This window comes from Cinclus cinclus, chromosome 37, assembly GCF_963662255.1.
Source record: "Cinclus cinclus chromosome 37, bCinCin1.1, whole genome shotgun sequence".
In the NCBI taxonomy this organism is placed as follows: Eukaryota; Metazoa; Chordata; class Aves; order Passeriformes; family Cinclidae; genus Cinclus; species Cinclus cinclus.
This window is the reverse complement of record NC_085082.1, coordinates 290,299-308,367: the sequence shown is the minus strand read 5'-3', so window position 1 is coordinate 308,367 and position 18,069 is coordinate 290,299. Positions and strand designations below refer to the sequence as shown.

At 58.1% G+C, this 18,069-nt stretch overlaps 2 protein-coding genes across 2 annotated transcripts in view; one reads left to right on the top strand and one right to left on the bottom strand.

Annotated features, from left to right (window-relative positions):
- LOC134056009 (uncharacterized) overlaps nt 1–18,069 on the top strand; it is a 262,164-nt gene that overhangs the window by 2,897 nt on the left and 241,198 nt on the right. Inside the window, exon 2 of the mRNA XM_062512488.1 lies at nt 11,999–13,428. Coding sequence (XP_062368472.1) covers nt 11,999–13,428 — 1,430 coding nt within the window. The remainder of the gene's footprint in view (nt 1–11,998; nt 13,429–18,069) is intronic.
- LOC134056010 (zinc finger protein 420-like) lies at nt 591–17,089 on the bottom strand. Its single transcript, XM_062512489.1, has 3 exons — nt 16,739–17,089; nt 16,135–16,654; nt 591–1,988 (listed from the first exon to the last, which is right to left on the bottom strand). The coding sequence occupies exons 1-3, from the start codon at nt 17,022–17,024 to the stop codon at nt 1,136–1,138; spliced, it is 1,659 nt and encodes a 552-aa protein (XP_062368473.1). The 5' UTR covers nt 17,025–17,089; the 3' UTR covers nt 591–1,135.

The following is an 18,069-nucleotide window of genomic DNA, read 5'->3' as shown; positions in this document are numbered from 1 at the left end:
TTCCCATCCCCTGAATCCTTGGTAATTCCCATGATTTTTGAAACATTTTAACCCTATGCTAACACAGGGAGTTTGGCAGGGCCCTACACAGGACAGGGCAGGACGGGAGGGACCCCTGGGTGGGGCAGAACCGCCTCGGTTCGCATCGTCCCGATGCAGCCATCCCGGTCCATACGGTCCCAGTCCATGCCATCCCAGTTTGTGCAATCCCAGTCGGGATGGCCCTGATCCATCTGGTCCCAGTCTGTGCAATCCCAGTCCATGTGATCCAAACCTATGTGATCCCAGTTTGGATGGTCCTCCACGGCCCACACTCCCAGGGTCTGGAATTCCAGTTGCCAGCCAGGAAAAGATGTTCCTGCCCCTGAAGGCAAAGCTCTTAAGAAGGGGCCAAAAGCCAAGTGGAGCAGGATCTTACAGGGACATTTCACTGCCAGCCTTCATACCTTCAGCCATGGCTCTTGGAGCTCCAGCATTGGGAAGGAAATCAGGGCAGGGTCTTTGCTGGGAGCTGCCCTGGCTCAAGGGAGCCACTGGGAGAGAAACGGAGCAGGCAGAGACAGGCAGGAGAGAAAGGAGGACACAAACACAATCAGCTGAGAAGGCGCCACTGAAAACAGAACTGGAACTGACGGAGAGTGAACGGGACAGAAATCAGGAACCGCGAAAATTTTATTTGCTATCAAATACAAGCTGCCCAGCCAGTCCCACACAATCCCGATCCCACTGCTCGAAATTTGGATCCCACTCCTCCCAATCTCCTTCCAACCCCTTCTCCCCCTGGTGACTGTGGAATCCAGCAAGGTTCGTGTGGGACTGAGTTGTTTTGAGGCGGGAACAATCCACTTGGAGGTGGGATGGAGCCCTTCTGGGTTGAAGTTGAGGTGTGTTCATGGGAATTTGAGTGGTTTAGAGGGGACAGGCCCATCCCTCTTGGCTTTGGAGCACAAAGAGATGGAGGACAGACAAAAAATAAGGCCAAAACAAAAGGATAACCAGCCAGGTGCCTTCCCAAACTGCATCCCAGGGAATGTGGGTCACCAGGGCTCTGAAGATTGTGGGTCATCCAGTGGGGGATGGAGTTGGAGCAGCGCACGAAGCTCTTCCTGCGCTCAGGGCACTCACATGGCTTCTCTTACTGGTGCCTCCGTTGGTGACTGACCAAGGTTGATCTGCAGGAGAAGCTCTTCCCACACTCGGGACACTCGTAGGGCCTCTCCCCGGTGTGGATGCGCCGGTGGGTGATGAGGGTGGAGTTCTCCCTGAAGCCCTTCCCGCAATCAGGACACTCGTAGGGTCTCTCATCCGTGTGTGTCTGGTAGTGCTGCATGAGCTGGGAGCTGGAGTAAAACCTCTTCCCACACTCTGAGCACTCGTAGGGCCTCTCCCCAGTGTGGATACTTCGGTGACGGATGAGGTTGGAACAGTGCCTGAAGTCCTTCCCACACTCCTGACACTTGTAGAGCCTTTCCCCCGTGTGGATGTTTTGGTGGCTGATCAATTGGCTGCGCAGCCGGAAACTCTTCCCACACTCCTGACACTTGTAGGGCCGTTCCCCAGTGTGGATCCTCCGGTGCTGCTTCAGCGTGCTCCTGTCACTGAAGCTCTTCCCACACACCCCACACTCATAGGGTTTCTCCCCAGTGTGGATGTGCCGGTGTTTCATGAGACTGGAGATTCTCCTGAAGGCCTTCCCGCAGTCAGGACACTCGTAGGGTATCTCATCAGTGTGTGACTGGTAATGCTGCATGAGATGGGAGCAGGAGTAAAACCTCTTCCCGCACTCTGAGCACTCATAGGGCCTGTCCCCAGTGTGGATACTTTGGTGACGGATCAGGCTGAAATGGCGCCTGAAGTCCTTCCCACACTCTGAGCACTCGTAGGGCCTCTCCCCAGTGTGGATACTTCGGTGACGGGTCAGGTTGGAACGTTGCCTGAAGTCCTTCCCACAATCCCCACATTTGTAGGGCCTCTCCCCAGTGTGGATACTTTGGTGTTGGACCAGATTGGAACGGCGCCTGAAGTCCATCCCACAATCCCCACACTTGTAGGGCCGTTCCCCGGTGTGGATCCTCTGGTGACAGGTAAGGCTGCTCCTCCATCTGAAGCTCATCCCGCACTCCAAGCACTTGTGGAGCTTCTCCCCATCATGAAGCTGCTCATGAACCACCAGGTCCGAGCTCCGGCTCCATCTCTGACCCCCTGCCCGGCCCAGGCTGGGTCTTTCCTCCTCAGATCCCCGTGATCTGCGTTTGCAGCCCCTCCTCGTGCGGGATCTCCGCGGCTCTTCCTCCCCGCTGGATTCCTGCGACGTGGAGCCGCTCCAAACGACCTCTTCCTCGAGGTTCTGCCGCGGGGATTTGTCCTCCATGGTCTCTGTCCTCAGCTCCTTGTCTGGGGGAGGAAGGACAAGGAGAGGATGGGATTTGCCTCCGTGCCAGAGGGAAGGGGAAGGAGAACCCCCCAGCGCGACCCCGGCACGACGGCGTCAGCAGTGGGGTTGTCCTGTAGCTGGGGACCCTGCTGGGCTGAGAGATGGAGCAGGACAGAGGGTTAAAAGGGGCAGTGAATTCCTCCTCACCTGCCTGGTTATCCTGGGGCATCTTCCTGTTCCTCAGAGCCTCCTCCTCCTCCATCGGGCCAAGGGTTGGGAATGGGAAATCCTGCTTTGGGCTGAAACAAGGGATGAGCATGTTGTGTTGCGGGTTCTGCCTGCCCAAGTCCATCTCTAGAAGTCCCCGGGCACTGGGGCCCATAAAAACCTCCCAAACAGCCAACATTCAGGCCTGGAAATGCCTTCCACCAGCTCCTGGGAATGGTCCCTCTCCTCTGGTGTTCAGGGGTTCCCCCCTGTCCCAGCTCTGGGGCTCACGCTTGTATTGGGGGTCCCCCATCTCCTCGGTCCCTGCACTCCCCAGGCTGCTGGGAGTCCCAGGAATCCACAAAGCTCTCCCCTCTTCCATCTCCCTATTTAGGGATGCTGGGGGTTTTTGGGTCCCACGGTCCCTTCTCCCCCTTATTCTCTGTCTGGGGCGCAGGGGATTCATGGACTCCCCCCTGCCCCTCTCCAGGCTCTTGAGGGTCCCACGAATCTCGGCCCTCCCCCCTCTCTGGGCTCCCCACTTTGGGATCCTGGGGCACACAGGGCTCTGCTCCTCCAGGCTGCCTCTGCCGGCAGCCGCCGCCAGGACCCCCCAATGTCCCCCAAGGGGTATTTTCTGCTCAGCTTTGGAGTTCTGCATTCTCCAAACGAACCCACTCCCCCCAAAAAATAAATAAACCATGCAGAGAGGCACTGGGACTATTCTAGGGGCAACTGGGATGCAACTGGGGGCAAGTGAGCCACGCTGAGGTAACTGGCAGTGCCTGGGAATGACTAGGAGATTGTTCAGGGCTACTGGGATATACTGGGAGTATCTGAGACCACAGGGGTGCTGACTGGGACCTAGCTAGGAGCAACTGGGAATGTGCTGGGGGAAAACTGGGAGCATGCTGGGGCAACCGGGGGCAAGTGTGAGCAACTGGGGCCCTGGAGGCAGAGACTGGCATCATACTGGAGTCGCACTGGGATCGTACTGGGAGTGACTGGAACTATGCTATGGGCAGCTGGGGGAGCTGGAAACGCACTGGAGCAAAGTGGGAGGAACTGGGAGCAACGGGGACCGTGCTGGGGGCAAATTGCATGAAATCAGGCCATGACTTGGGAGTGACTGGGCTCCTAGTGGGAGTGCCGAGGAAACTGGAACCACACGCGGGGAGCAAGCGGGCTCATACTGGGAGCAGCCGCTTCCGTCCCAAGGACCCCCGATCCCCTTTCCCGGCCATCCCGCCCCTCCAGCCCCAGCACCCCCCGCCGGGATCCCGGGAATCCCAGGGGTCCCCCCCTCTCGGGGTCCCCGCTCTGCCCTTCTGGGGCTCTCCTCTCTCCGGGCTCCCGCTCCAGGAAGCCGCGGCTCTCCCGGGGCTCCCCAAAACCGCTGTCCCCCGCCGATCCCGCCGGTCCCGCGCGGTCCCCACGTGGCCCCGGCAGAGCTCGCAGGGCCCGGCCCGGGAAGCCCAATCCCCACCGCGGGGGGACCCGCACCCCCCCGCCCCCCGCCGGGGCCCTGCCGCCAGCCACCGGGACCCCCAAAAACACCTCCCGGGGACCCCCCGATCGATGTCCCCCCGAGGGGCACCTGCGGCTCCGGAGCCCAGAGAGATCCAAACATCCCCCCCAGGGAACCCCAAACCCAGGGACCCCCCCCCCCCCGGGATATTTGGGACGAGCTCCCCCTCCCCGGGCACCTGCGGGATGGGGGGCGATGGTCCCGGGGAGGCTGCGAGTTCAGGGAGCTCCGGAGCCGCGCGCTTGATTTGCTCCTTCTCTGCTCCTGCTTCCTGCTGCCGCTCCGCCTCTTCCTCCCTCCTCCTCCTCCTCCCCCTCCTCATTCCCAGTTCCGAAACCGAACTGGGAGGGGATGGGTCAAGGAAAGGGCGGGAACTGTGAGGGCAAAGGGGCCGGGTCAAGGAAAGGGCGGGAACCGTGAGGGCAAAGGGGCGGGGTCAAGGCAAGGGCGGGAACTGTGAGGGCAAAGGGGCGGGGTCAAGGAAAGGGCGGGAACTGTGAGGGGAAAGGGGCGGGGTCAAGGAAAGGGCGGGAACCGTGAGGAGAAAGGGGCGGGGTCAAGGAAAGGGCGGGAACTGTGAGGGGAAAGGGGCGGGGCCAAGGGGCCCTCTGGTTCTAAAAGGGCCTGGTTTGCCCTAAGATCTTCAGAAAAGGGCCTCAAATGCAGCCTAAATCCACCAGGGTTGGCAGAAAATCAGCCAAAGGCCCCTGAAATCCATACAAAGCGGTGTAAAATCACCCAAATGGGGCTCATGTTCTCCAAAAGTGAGCAGCAGTCCAGCCTAAATCTGCCCGGTTGATCCTAGAATCACCAAAATCGGATGAAAATCTGTGGGACCGTAGACCGCGAGCGGCACCAGAACCGGCAGCAGCACCAAGAATGAGACCGAAATCAGAATGGAGACCGAGACCAAGAGTGGGAACAGAACCGACACCAGAACTGAGACCATCAACGCTCCAGAAGCGGAACTAGGCCTGGGACTGAGAAGGAGACCGAGAGCGAAACCGGCCCCAGAGCTGGCCCTGGGACCAAGACTGAGACCAACACCGACACTAGAACCTGCACCGGGAGTGCTCCAGCACTGTCCTGGGACCGACACTGGCACCGGCACTGGCAGGACTCCAGGGCTGACACTGGGAGCGGCGCCGGAACCAGCACCAAGACTGGCACCGGCGCCAGAACCGAGACTGAGATTGGCCCTGGGAGAACTCTGGGACCAGCACCGGTACTGCTACCAGCACTGGGATTGGGTCCGCTCCAAAACCAAGAGCGACATTTGAGACCGAGACTGGCACCGCTATAGGACCCAGGCTGAGACCAACACTGTGGAAGCTGACACAGAGAGAGCTGTGGATTTAATCAGCATTTGCAGTTTGATAACCAAGATGCCTTGGCAAGAACAACCAGAGACCCCAGACCCCACAAATGCCCTACAGAGACCCCAGTCCCCCCCAAATCCCCCATAGAGACCCCAGACCTCCCCAAATCCACCATAGAGACCCCAGACCCCCCAAGATCCACTTTAGAGTCCCCAGACCCACAAAATCCCCCATAGAGACCCCAGACCACCCCAAATCACATACAGACACCCCAGACCCCCAAAATCCCATAGAGACCCCAGATCCCTAAATCCCCCATAGAGACCCCAGACCCCCCCAAATCCACCATAGAGACCCCAGACCCCCCAAGATCCACTTTAGAGTCCCCAGACCCACAAAATCCCCCATAGAGACCCCAGACCACCCCAAATCACATACAGACACCCCAGACCCCCAAAATACCATAGAGACCCCAGATCCCTAAATCCCCCATAGAGACCCCAGACCCCACAAGTCCCCTACAGAGACCCCAGATCCCCAAAAATTCCCCATAGAGACCCCAGACCCCCAAATTCCCCATAGAGACCCCAGACCGCCTAAATCCCCCATAGAGACCCCAGACGCCCCAAAATCCCCCATAGAGACCCCAGACCCCTCAAAATACCCCATAGAGACCCCAGACCCCCCAAATCCCCTACACAGACCCCAGACCCCCCAAAATCCCCCATGGAGACCCCAGACCCCCAAAACCCCCATAGAGACCCCAGACCCCCAAAATCCCCCATAGAGACCCCAGACCCCACAAGTCCCCTACAGAGACCCCAGATCCCCAAAAATTCCCCATAGAGACCCCAGACCCCCAAATCCCCCATAGAGACCCCAGACCCCCCCAAATCCCCACAGAAACCGCAGACCCCCCCAAATCCCCCATAGAGACCCCAGACCCCCCAAATCCCCCATAGAGACCCCAGACTCCCCCCAAAATCCACTTTAGAGACCCCAGACCCCCCAAATCCCCCACAGAGACCCCAGACCCCACAAAATCCCATGAACAGACCGCAGACCCCCCCAAATCCCCTATTAATCCCCCACACTTCCCCAAATCCCCTACAGAGACCCCAGACCCCCAAATCACCCATAGAGACCCCAGACCCCCCAAGATCCACTTTAGAGTCCCCAGACCCTCAAAATCCCCCAAAGAGACTCCAGACCCCCCCAAATCACCCACAGACACCCCAGACCCCCAAAATCCCATAGAGACCCCAGATCCCTAAATCCCCCATAGAGACCCCAGACCCCCCCAAATCTCCCATAGAGACCCCAGACCCCCCAAAATCCCCTACAGACCCCCCAGACCCACACAAAAATCCACTTTAGAGACGCCAGACCCCCCTAAATCCCCCATAGAGACCCCAGACCCCCCCCCAAATCACCTACAGACACCCCAGACCCCCAAAATCCCATAGAGACCCCAGATCCCCAAAATACCCCATACAGACCCCAGACCCCCCAAAATCCCCTACAGAGCCCCCAGACCCCCCAAATCCCCCAGAGACACCCCCAGACCTCCCCAAACCCCTACAGAGACGCAAGACCCCCCAAATCCCCTAAAGATCCCCCATAGACCCCCGGAACCCCCAAATTCCCTATAGCCCCCCCACAAATCTCAAATACACATCTCCGGAAATCCCCTACAGACCCCCCCCAAATCCCCTACAGACACCCCTAGAAATTCCCTAATCCCCTAACGAACCCCCCAAATTCCCTATAGAGAGCCCTCTATAGACACACCCCAGAAAACGAAACCTCCCAAATCCCTACAAACCCCCCAAACCCCTACAAATCCCCTATAAATCCCCTAAAGATGCCCAAGCCCCACCGTAGGTCTCGGACATGCTGGAACCGGGCCGGGAGACCGGGACAAAAGATGGCGGCGCCCGCTGAGGAAACTTCCGGCGTCCTGAGCATGCGCAGGGGAAAGCGCCAATAGATGGGCGGGACATGGATGGGGAAAAAGGGAAAAAGCCAATGAAAAGTCCGGATGAAGGAAATGGGCGGGGCCCGGGAAAAGGCGGGAATTCTGAGGCGAAAGGGGCGGGGCCAAAGGGAACTGCGCTCCTAAAAGGGCCTGGTTTGGTTTAAAATCAGCAGAAAAGGGCATCAAGGGCATCCAGAATCCACCAGGGTTGACATAAAATCACCCGAAAGATACGCAGGACGATAGAGACTGGGATGGTGCACAATGGGATCACATGGACTGGGATTGCACAGACTGGGACCAGATGGATCAGGGCCATCCCGACTGGGATTGCACAAACTGGGATGGCATGGACTGGGACCGTATGGACCGGGATGGCTGCATCGGGACGATGCGAACCGAGGCGGTTCTGCCCCACCCAGGGGTCCCTCCCGTCCTGCCCTGTCCCGTGCGGGGGCTCTGACAAAACTCCCCGGAGTGAACGAGGAGGTCCCAGAGCGCTCCCGGTGCCGGTCTCTGTCCTGGAGCAGTCCTGGAGCAATCCTGGTGCTGACTCTGGTCCCGGTCTGATTCTCAGTCCCTGAGCGGTGCTGGTGTCGGTCTCATTCTTGGTCCTACAGCGCTGCCAGTCTCCATGCAAGTGCCGGCTCTGGTTTCCATCTCAGTCTCAGTTATAGTTTGGGTCTTGGTCTTGGTCTCGATCTCGGCCACAGCCTTGCAGTGGTTCCGGTCCCAGTGCTGGTTCCGCTGCACTCTTGGTCCCGGAGTGCTCCCAGTGCCAATCTCAGTCTCAGTCCTGGTCTCAGATCTGTGCCAGTCTCGGTTCTGGTGCCGGTACCAGTCTCTGTGCTGGCACAATCCCGCTCTCAGTCTCAGTCCCAGAGTTCTCCCTGTGCCGGTGCTGGTCCCGGTCCCAGAGCAGTCCTGGAGCGCTCCCGGTGCCGCTCCCAGTGTCCGTGTTTATCGAAGGTTGAGAGAGAGACAGGGACGACTGACTCGTGATCAGAATCCAGATTTACTCTCAGCTACATTTGCTTACACACCCTTTTTGGGAAGGCGGTAATTTTTTACTACATTCATTGGGTTAAACATCACTCAGACAAACTTTACATTTCTACTTATTTAGTTCAATCTTCTTTCCTGTCGCAGTCTCGATCCAATCTTTTTGTAATCTTCAAAGCTCTGGTTGTTCTTGCCAAGGCATCTTGGTTATCAAACTGCAAATGCTGATTAAATCCACAGCTCTCTCTGTGTCAGCTTCCACAGTGTTGGTCTCAGCCTGGGTCCTATAGCGGTGCCAGTCTCGGTCTCAAATGTCGCTCTTGGTTTTGGAGCGGACCCAATCCCAGTGCTGGTAGCAGTACCGGTGCTGGTCCCAGAGTTCTCCCAGGGCCAATCTCAGTCTCGGTTCTGGCGCCGGTGCCAGTCTTGGTGCTGGTTCCGGCGCCGCTCCCAGTGTCAGCCCTGGAGTCCTGCCAGTGCCGGTGCCAGTGTCGGTCCCAGGACAGTGCTGGAGCACTCCCGGTGCAGGTTCTAGTGTCGGTGTTGGTCTCAGTCTTGGTCCCAGGGCCAGCTCTGGGGCCGGTTTCGCTCTCGGTCTCCTTCTCAGTCCCAGGCCTAGTTCCGCTTCTGGAGCGTTGATGGTCTCAGTTCTGGTGTCGGTTCTGTTCCCACTCTTGGTCTCGGGCTCCATTCTGATGTCGGTCTCATTCTTGGTGCTGCTGCCGGTTCTGGTGCCGCTCGCGGTCTACGGTCCCACAGATTTTCGTCCGATTTTGGTGATTCTAGGATCAACCGGGCAGATTTAGGCTGGACTGCTGCCCACTTTTGGAGAACATGAGCCCCATTTGGGTGATTTTACACCGCTTTGTATGGATTTCAGGGGCCTTTGGCTGATTTTCTGCCAACCCTGGTGGATCTAGGCTGCATTTGAGGCCCTTTTCTGAAGATCTTAGGGCAAACCAGGCCCTTTTAGAACCAGAGGGCCCCTTGGCCCCGCCCCTTTCCCCTCACAGTTCCCGCCCTTTCCTTGGCCCCGCCCGTTTCCCCTCACAGTTCCCGCCCTTTCCTTGACCCGGCCCCTTTCCCCTCACAGTTCCCGCCCTTTCCTTGACCCCGCCCCTTTGCCCTCACAGTTCCCGCCCTTTCCTTGACCCCGCCCCTTTGCCCTCACAGTTCCCGCCCTTGCCTTCACCCCGCCCCTTTGCCCTCACAGTTCCCGCCCTTGCCTTGACCCCGCCCCTTTCCCTTCACAGTTCCCGCCCTTTCCTTGACCCCGCCCCTTTCCCCTCAGCGTTCCCGCCCTTTCCTTGACCCATCCCCTCCCAGTTCGGTTTCGGAACTGGGAATGAGGAGGGGGAGGAGGAGGAGGAGGGAGGAAGAGGCGGAGCGGCAGCAGGAAGCAGGAGCAGAGAAGGAGCGAATCAAGCGCGCGGCTCCGGAGCTCCCTGAACTCGCAGCCTCCCCGGGACCATCGCCCCCCATCCCGCAGGTGCCCGGGGAGGGGGAGCTCGTCCCAAATATCCCGGGGGGGGGTCCCTGGGTTTGGGGTTCCCTGGGGGGGATGTTTGGATCTCTCTGGGCTCCGGAGCCGCAGGTGCCCCTCGGGGGGACATCGATCGGGGGGTCCCCGGGAGGTGTTTTTGGGGGTCCCGGTGGCTGGCGGCAGGGCCCCGGCGGGGGGCGGGGGGATGCGGGTCCCCCCGCGGTGGGGATTGGGCTTCCCGGGCCGGGCCCTGCGAGCTCTGCCGGGGCCACGTGGGGACCGCGCGGGACCGGCGGGATCGGCGGGGGACAGCGGTTTTGGGGAGCCCCGGGAGAGCCGCGGCTTCCTGGAGCGGGAGCCCGGAGAGAGGAGAGCCCCAGAAGGGCAGAGCGGGGACCCCGAGAGGGGGGGACCCCTGGGATTCCCGGGATCCCGGCGGGGGGTGCTGGGGCTGGAGGGGCGGGATGGCCGGGAAAGGGGATCGGGGGTCCTTGGGACGGAAGCGGCTGCTCCCAGTATGAGCCCGCTTGCTCCCCGCGTGTGGTTCCAGTTTCCTCGGCACTCCCACTAGGAGCCCAGTCACTCCCAAGTCATGGCCTGATTTCATGCAATTTGCCCCCAGCACGGTCCCCGTTGCTCCCAGTTCCTCCCACTTTGCTCCAGTGCGTTTCCAGCTCCCCCAGCTGCCCATAGCATAGTTCCAGTCACTCCCAGTACGATCCCAGTGCGACTCCAGTATGATGCCAGTCTCTGCCTCCAGGGCCCCAGTTGCTCACACTTGCCCCCGGTTGCCCCAGCATGCTCCCAGTTTTCCCCCAGCACATTCCCAGTTGCTCCTAGCTAGGTCCCAGTCAGCACCCCTGTGGTCTCAGATACTCCCAGTATATCCCAGTAGCCCTGAACAATCTCCTAGTCATTCCCAGGCACTGCCAGTTACCTCAGCGTGGCTCACTTGCCCCCAGTTGCATCCCAGTTGCCCCTAGAATAGTCCCAGTGCCTCTCTGCATGGTTTGTTTATTTATTTTTTGGGGGGAGTGGGTTCGTTTGGAGAATGCAGAACTCCAAAGCTGAGCCGAAAATGCCCCTTGGGGGACATTGGGGGGTCCTGGTGGCAGCTGCCGGCAGAGGCAGCCTGGAGGAGCAGAGCCCTGTGTGCCCCAGGATCCCAAAGTGGGGAGCCCAGAGAGGGGGGAGCGCCGAGATTCGTGGGACCCTCAAGAGCCTGGAGAGGGGCAGGGGGGAGTCCATGAATCCCCTGCGCCCCAGACAGAGAATAAGGGGGAGAAGGGACCGTGGGACCCAAAAACCCCCAGCATCCCTAAATAGGGAGATGGAAGAGGGGAGAGCTTTGTGGATTCCTGGGACTCCCAGCAGCCTGGGGAGTGCAGGGACCGAGGAGATGGGGGACCCCCAATACAAGCGTGAGCCCCAGAGCTGGGACAGGGGGGAACCCCTGAACACCAGAGGAGAGGGACCATTCCCAGGAGCTGGTGGGAGGCATTTCCAGGGCTGAATGTTGGCTGTTTGGGAGGTTTTTATGGGCCCCAGTGCCCGGGGACTTCTAGAGATGGACTTGGGCAGGCAGAACCCGCAACACAACATGCTCATCCCTTGTTTTAGCCCAAAGCAGGATTTCCCATTCCCAAACCTTGGCCCGTTGGAGGAGGAGGAGGCTCTGAGGAAGAGGAAGCTGCCCCAGGATAACCAGGCAGGTGAGGAGGAATTCACTGCCCCTTTTAACCCTCTGTCCTGCTCCATCTCCCAGCCCAGCAGGGCCCCCAGCTGCAGGACAACCCCGCTGCCGGCGCCGTCGTGCCGGGGTCGCGCTGGGGGGTTCTCCTTCCCCTTCCCTCTGGCACGGAGGCAAATCCCATCCTCTCCTTGTCCTTCCTGCCCCAGACAAGGAGCTGAGGACAGAGACCATGGAGGACAAATCCCCGCGGCAGAACCTCGAGGAAGAGGTCGTTTGGAGCGGCTCCACGTCGCAGGAATCCAGCGGGGAGGAAGAGCCGCGGAGATCCCGCATGAGGAGGGGCTGCAAACGCAGATCACGGGGATCTGAGGAGGAAAGACCCAGCCTGGGCCGGGCAGGGGGTCGGAGATGGAGCCGGAGCTCGGACCTGGTGGTTCATGAGCAGCTTCATGATGGGGAGAAGCTCCACAAGTGCTTGGAGTGCGGGATGAGCTTCAGATGGAGGAGCAGACTTATCTGTCACCAGAGGATCCACACCGGGGAACGGCCCTACAAGTGTGGGGATTGTGGGAAGGGCTTCAGACGCCGTTGCAACCTGCTCCGTCACCAAAGGATCCACACTGGGGAGAGGCCCTACAAATGTGGGGATTGTGGGAAGGACTTCAGGCAACGTTCCAGCCTAATCTGTCACCAAAGGATCCACACTGGGGAGAAGCCCTACGAGTGCTCAGAGTGTGGGATGAGGTTTCCCGTCAACTCCCAGCTCATGCAGCACTACCAGACACACACGGATGAGAGACCCTACGAGTGTCCTGACTGTGGGAAGGGCTTCAGGAAAAACTCCACACTCATGAGACACCGGCGCATCCACACTGGGGAGAGGCCCTACGAGTGTCTCGAGTGTGGGAAAGGCTTCAGCGACAGCTGCAGGCTGATGTACCACCGGAGGATCCACACTGGGGAGACGCCCTACAAGTGTGAGGAGTGTGGGAAGAGTTTCCGGCTGAGCAGCCAATTGATCCGCCACCAGAAGATCCACACTGGGGAGAGGCCCTGCATATGTGGGGATTGTGGGAAGGGCTTTAGGGAACGTTCCAAGCTGGTCCAGCACCAAAGGATCCACACTGGGGAGAGGCCCTACATATGTGGGGATTGTGGGAAGGATTTCAGGCAACATAGCACCCTGATCCGTCACCAATTTATCCACACTGGGGAGATGCCCTACGAGTGCTCAGAGTGTGGGAAGAAGTTTCCCGTCAACTCCCAGCTCATGCAGCACTACCAGACACACACGGCTGAGAGGCCCTACAAGTGTCCTGACTGCGGGAAGGGCTTCAGGGATAACTCTAGGCTTGTTATTCACCGGCGCATCCACACCAGGGAGAAGCCCTATGAGTGTGAGGTGTGTGGGAAGAGCTTCAGCAACAGCTCCTCACTGATCCTCCACCGGAGGATCCACACTGGGGAACGGCCCTACAAGTGTGAGGAGTGTGGGAAGAGTTTCCGGCAGAGCACTGAATTGATCCGCCACCAAAAGGTCCACACTGGGGAAAGGCCCTACAAGTGTGGGGATTGTGGGAAGGACTTCAGGCACCGTTCCAACCTAATCCGTCACCAAAGTATCCACACTGGAGAGAAGCCCTACGAGTGCTCAGAGTGTGGGAAGAGGTTTTACTCCCGCTCCCTGCTCATGCAGCACTACCAGACACATACGGATGAGAGACCCTACGAGTGTCCTGTTTGCGGAAAGGGCTTCAGGAAAAACTCCAACCTCATCATCCACCGGCGCATCCACACCGGGGAGAGGCCCTATGTGTGTACTGAATGTGGGAAAAGCTTCTCCTGCAGATCAGCGTTGACCATACACCAACGGAGGCACCAGTAAGGGAAGCCCTGTGAGGACCCACGTTGGGCAGAGCCTTGGTGACCCACATTCCCTGGAATCCATGCTGGGAAGACACTCGGCTGGTTATACTTTTGTTTTGGCCTCCCAATACTATCTGCTCCTGTGGCACCCTCCCCACATCTCTGTATCACGGTTCCATCTTAGTCATTTTCTGGGGAAGGAGGGGCAGGTGAAGACGGCAGAGGAGGGTACAGGAAGACAGGAGCAGGCGAAAGAGGCGTTGGTGGGAGAGGAGGGTATCCCTGAGCACCAGTAGGTGAGGGAGGAGGGTATCCTTTGGCAGGGGGTGTGTAAGTGGGTCAGGTGAAATCGGGCCAGGTGAGGTAGGGTCAGATTCCCTTGATCCCATGGGGGCTACCAGCAATTCACCATCCATATCATCGATCCGATATAAACTTTTCATCCAATGCCAGGTGTTCTATACAACGCTTCCCTTGGACACAACCCATGCAATTATTGTTTTCAGGTACTTTAACAATCATTAACCCACACTCAACCAGCCACTCTGGTGTTTCCTGCAAATAGAAAAATGAATCAACGTAGGGAACTTTGTCCAATCTGCCCTCCTGTTTACAAAAGATCAGTAACTGTGAAATCACATCAGATGGCAAAGACAAGTTTTCCGGACACATTTTCCCATGCTGCAAGACATATTTCGGCCACCAAGTGTTATAATAATCAATCAACCTTATGTAACTCTTGCCCAAAATTACCTTCCTTCCAATGTGCTAATGAGCAGCCCAAAGGAGAAGTGTGTGGTGTGGGGGCACTGCCGCCCAAAATCCGTTTAATCTTCTCCGTGTTACAGCTACAATAAACCACTGATGCCGAACCTGCAACGCTTTCGCGATTGACTGATGGACGGCACCGCGGCAATACCAGGAATTCCTCAGCCCAACCACACGCGCCTTTCGCTGCACCTAACTGGCAGGCAACCAGGCCAGAGTAAAAGCACCTTACCTTTCTCCAGGGGACGTTGTGAGCGGCGGGGGGTCCCGGTGCCGACGGGCTTCCCGAGAATCCCTCGGTGCCGGCTGGGGCGTGATCGGGTCGCGGGGTCCTCAGCAGCGCTCACAAGGTCCCATCTGGGTCGCCAAAATGTTAGCGTGGAAACGCATAATCACAGGATGATTATATGCAGGTGGTTTCATTGAAGAGCTTGGGGAGCCGGGGTATAAACCCAAATCTGACTCCAACGTGGATTTGAGATGGACGTGTTTTTATACCCTTTTCATGATATAGCTGTATATTAATTATTAAACCTGTATTGGTATCATATCTACGTTGATCTTATCCAAGTATCAATTCTTGCAGTTTTCATCAGGTCCCCCAAATATCGTTTCCCAAGATTTTTATTACAATTAAGCAATAATTACATTCAACTACCAAACAATCATTACATTTAACAATCGTATCATATGATGATTACGTAGGTGCAGATTCACCTGACCTAATTCATTCCAAAGGCCGAGTTCCCTTGCCCAGGCCTACCAGACCAACCTTTCTTCCCATCCCCTGAATCCTTGGTAATTCCCATGATTTTTGAAACATTTTAACCCTATGCTAACACAGGGAGTTTGGCAGGGCCCTACACAGGACAGGGCAGGACGGGAGGGACCCCTGGGTGGGGCAGAACCGCCTCGGTTCGCATCGTCCCGATGCAGCCATCCCGGTCCATACGGTCCCAGTCCATGCCATCCCAGTTTGTGCAATCCCAGTCGGGATGGCCCTGATCCATCTGGTCCCAGTCTGTGCAATCCCAGTCCATGTGATCCAAACCTATGTGATCCCAGTTTGGATGGTCCTCCACGGCCCACACTCCCAGGGTCTGGAATTCCAGTTGCCAGCCAGGAAAAGATGTTCCTGCCCCTGAAGGCAAAGCTCTTAAGAAGGGGCCAAAAGCCAAGTGGAGCAGGATCTTACAGGGACATTTCACTGCCAGCCTTCATACCTTCAGCCATGGCTCTTGGAGCTCCAGCATTGGGAAGGAAATCAGGGCAGGGTCTTTGCTGGGAGCTGCCCTGGCTCAAGGGAGCCACTGGGAGAGAAACGGAGCAGGCAGAGACAGGCAGGAGAGAAAGGAGGACACAAACACAATCAGCTGAGAAGGCGCCACTGAAAACAGAACTGGAACTGACGGAGAGTGAACGGGACAGAAATCAGGAACCGCGAAAATTTTATTTGCTATCAAATACAAGCTGCCCAGCCAGTCCCACACAATCCCGATCCCACTGCTCGAAATTTGGATCCCACTCCTCCCAATCTCCTTCCAACCCCTTCTCCCCCTGGTGACTGTGGAATCCAGCAAGGTTCGTGTGGGACTGAGTTGTTTTGAGGCGGGAACAATCCACTTGGAGGTGGGATGGAGCCCTTCTGGGTTGAAGTTGAGGTGTGTTCATGGGAATTTGAGTGGTTTAGAGGGGACAGGCCCATCCCTCTTGGCTTTGGAGCACAAAGAGATGGAGGACAGACAAAAAATAAGGCCAAAACAAAAGGATAACCAGCCAGGTGCCTTCCCAAACTGCATCCCAGGGAATGTGGGTCACCAGGGCTCTGAAGATTGTGGGTCATCCAGTGGGGGATGGAGTTGGAGCAGCGCACGAAGCTCTTCCTGCGCTCAGGGCACTCACATGGCTTCTCTTACTGGTGCCTCCGTTGGTGACTGACCAAGGTTGATCTGCAGGAGAAGCTCTTCCCACACTCGGGACACTCGTAGGGCCTCTCCCCGGTGTGGATGCGCCGGTGGGTGATGAGGGTGGAGTTCTCCCTGAAGCCCTTCCCGCAATCAGGACACTCGTAGGGTCTCTCATCCGTGTGTGTCTGGTAGTGCTGCATGAGCTGGGAGCTGGAGTAAAACCTCTTCCCACACTCTGAGCACTCGTAGGGCCTCTCCCCAGTGTGGATACTTCGGTGACGGATGAGGTTGGAACAGTGCCTGAAGTCCTTCCCACACTCCTGACACTTGTAGAGCCTTTCCCCCGTGTGGATGTTTTGGTGGCTGATCAATTGGCTGCGCAGCCGGAAACTCTTCCCACACTCCTGACACTTGTAGGGCCGTTCCCCAGTGTGGATCCTCCGGTGCTGCTTCAGCGTGCTCCTGTCACTGAAGCTCTTCCCACACACCCCACACTCATAGGGTTTCTCCCCAGTGTGGATGTGCCGGTGTTTCATGAGACTGGAGATTCTCCTGAAGGCCTTCCCGCAGTCAGGACACTCGTAGGGTATCTCATCAGTGTGTGACTGGTAATGCTGCATGAGATGGGAGCAGGAGTAAAACCTCTTCCCGCACTCTGAGCACTCATAGGGCCTGTCCCCAGTGTGGATACTTTGGTGACGGATCAGGCTGAAATGGCGCCTGAAGTCCTTCCCACACTCTGAGCACTCGTAGGGCCTCTCCCCAGTGTGGATACTTCGGTGACGGGTCAGGTTGGAACGTTGCCTGAAGTCCTTCCCACAATCCCCACATTTGTAGGGCCTCTCCCCAGTGTGGATACTTTGGTGTTGGACCAGATTGGAACGGCGCCTGAAGTCCATCCCACAATCCCCACACTTGTAGGGCCGTTCCCCGGTGTGGATCCTCTGGTGACAGGTAAGGCTGCTCCTCCATCTGAAGCTCATCCCGCACTCCAAGCACTTGTGGAGCTTCTCCCCATCATGAAGCTGCTCATGAACCACCAGGTCCGAGCTCCGGCTCCATCTCCGACCCCCTGCCCGGCCCAGGCTGGGTCTTTCCTCCTCAGATCCCCGTGATCTGCGTTTGCAGCCCCTCCTCGTGCGGGATCTCCGCGGCTCTTCCTCCCCGCTGGATTCCTGCGACGTGGAGCCGCTCCAAACGACCTCTTCCTCGAGGTTCTGCCGCGGGGATTTGTCCTCCATGGTCTCTGTCCTCAGCTCCTTGTCTGGGGGAGGAAGGACAAGGAGAGGATGGGATTTGCCTCCGTGCCAGAGGGAAGGGGAAGGAGAACCCCCCAGCGCGACCCCGGCACGACGGCGTCAGCAGTGGGGTTGTCCTGTAGCTGGGGACCCTGCTGGGCTGAGAGATGGAGCAGGACAGAGGGTTAAAAGGGGCAGTGAATTCCTCCTCACCTGCCTGGTTATCCTGGGGCATCTTCCTGTTCCTCAGAGCCTCCTCCTCCTCCATCGGGCCAAGGGTTGGGAATGGGAAATCCTGCTTTGGGCTGAAACAAGGGATGAGCATGTTGTGTTGCGGGTTCTGCCTGCCCAAGTCCATCTCTAGAAGTCCCCGGGCACTGGGGCCCATAAAAACCTCCCAAACAGCCAACATTCAGGCCTGGAAATGCCTTCCACCAGCTCCTGGGAATGGTCCCTCTCCTCTGGTGTTCAGGGGTTCCCCCCTGTCCCAGCTCTGGGGCTCACGCTTGTATTGGGGGTCCCCCATCTCCTCGGTCCCTGCACTCCCCAGGCTGCTGGGAGTCCCAGGAATCCACAAAGCTCTCCCCTCTTCCATCTCCCTATTTAGGGATGCTGGGGGTTTTTGGGTCCCACGGTCCCTTCTCCCCCTTATTCTCTGTCTGGGGCGCAGGGGATTCATGGACTCCCCCCTGCCCCTCTCCAGGCT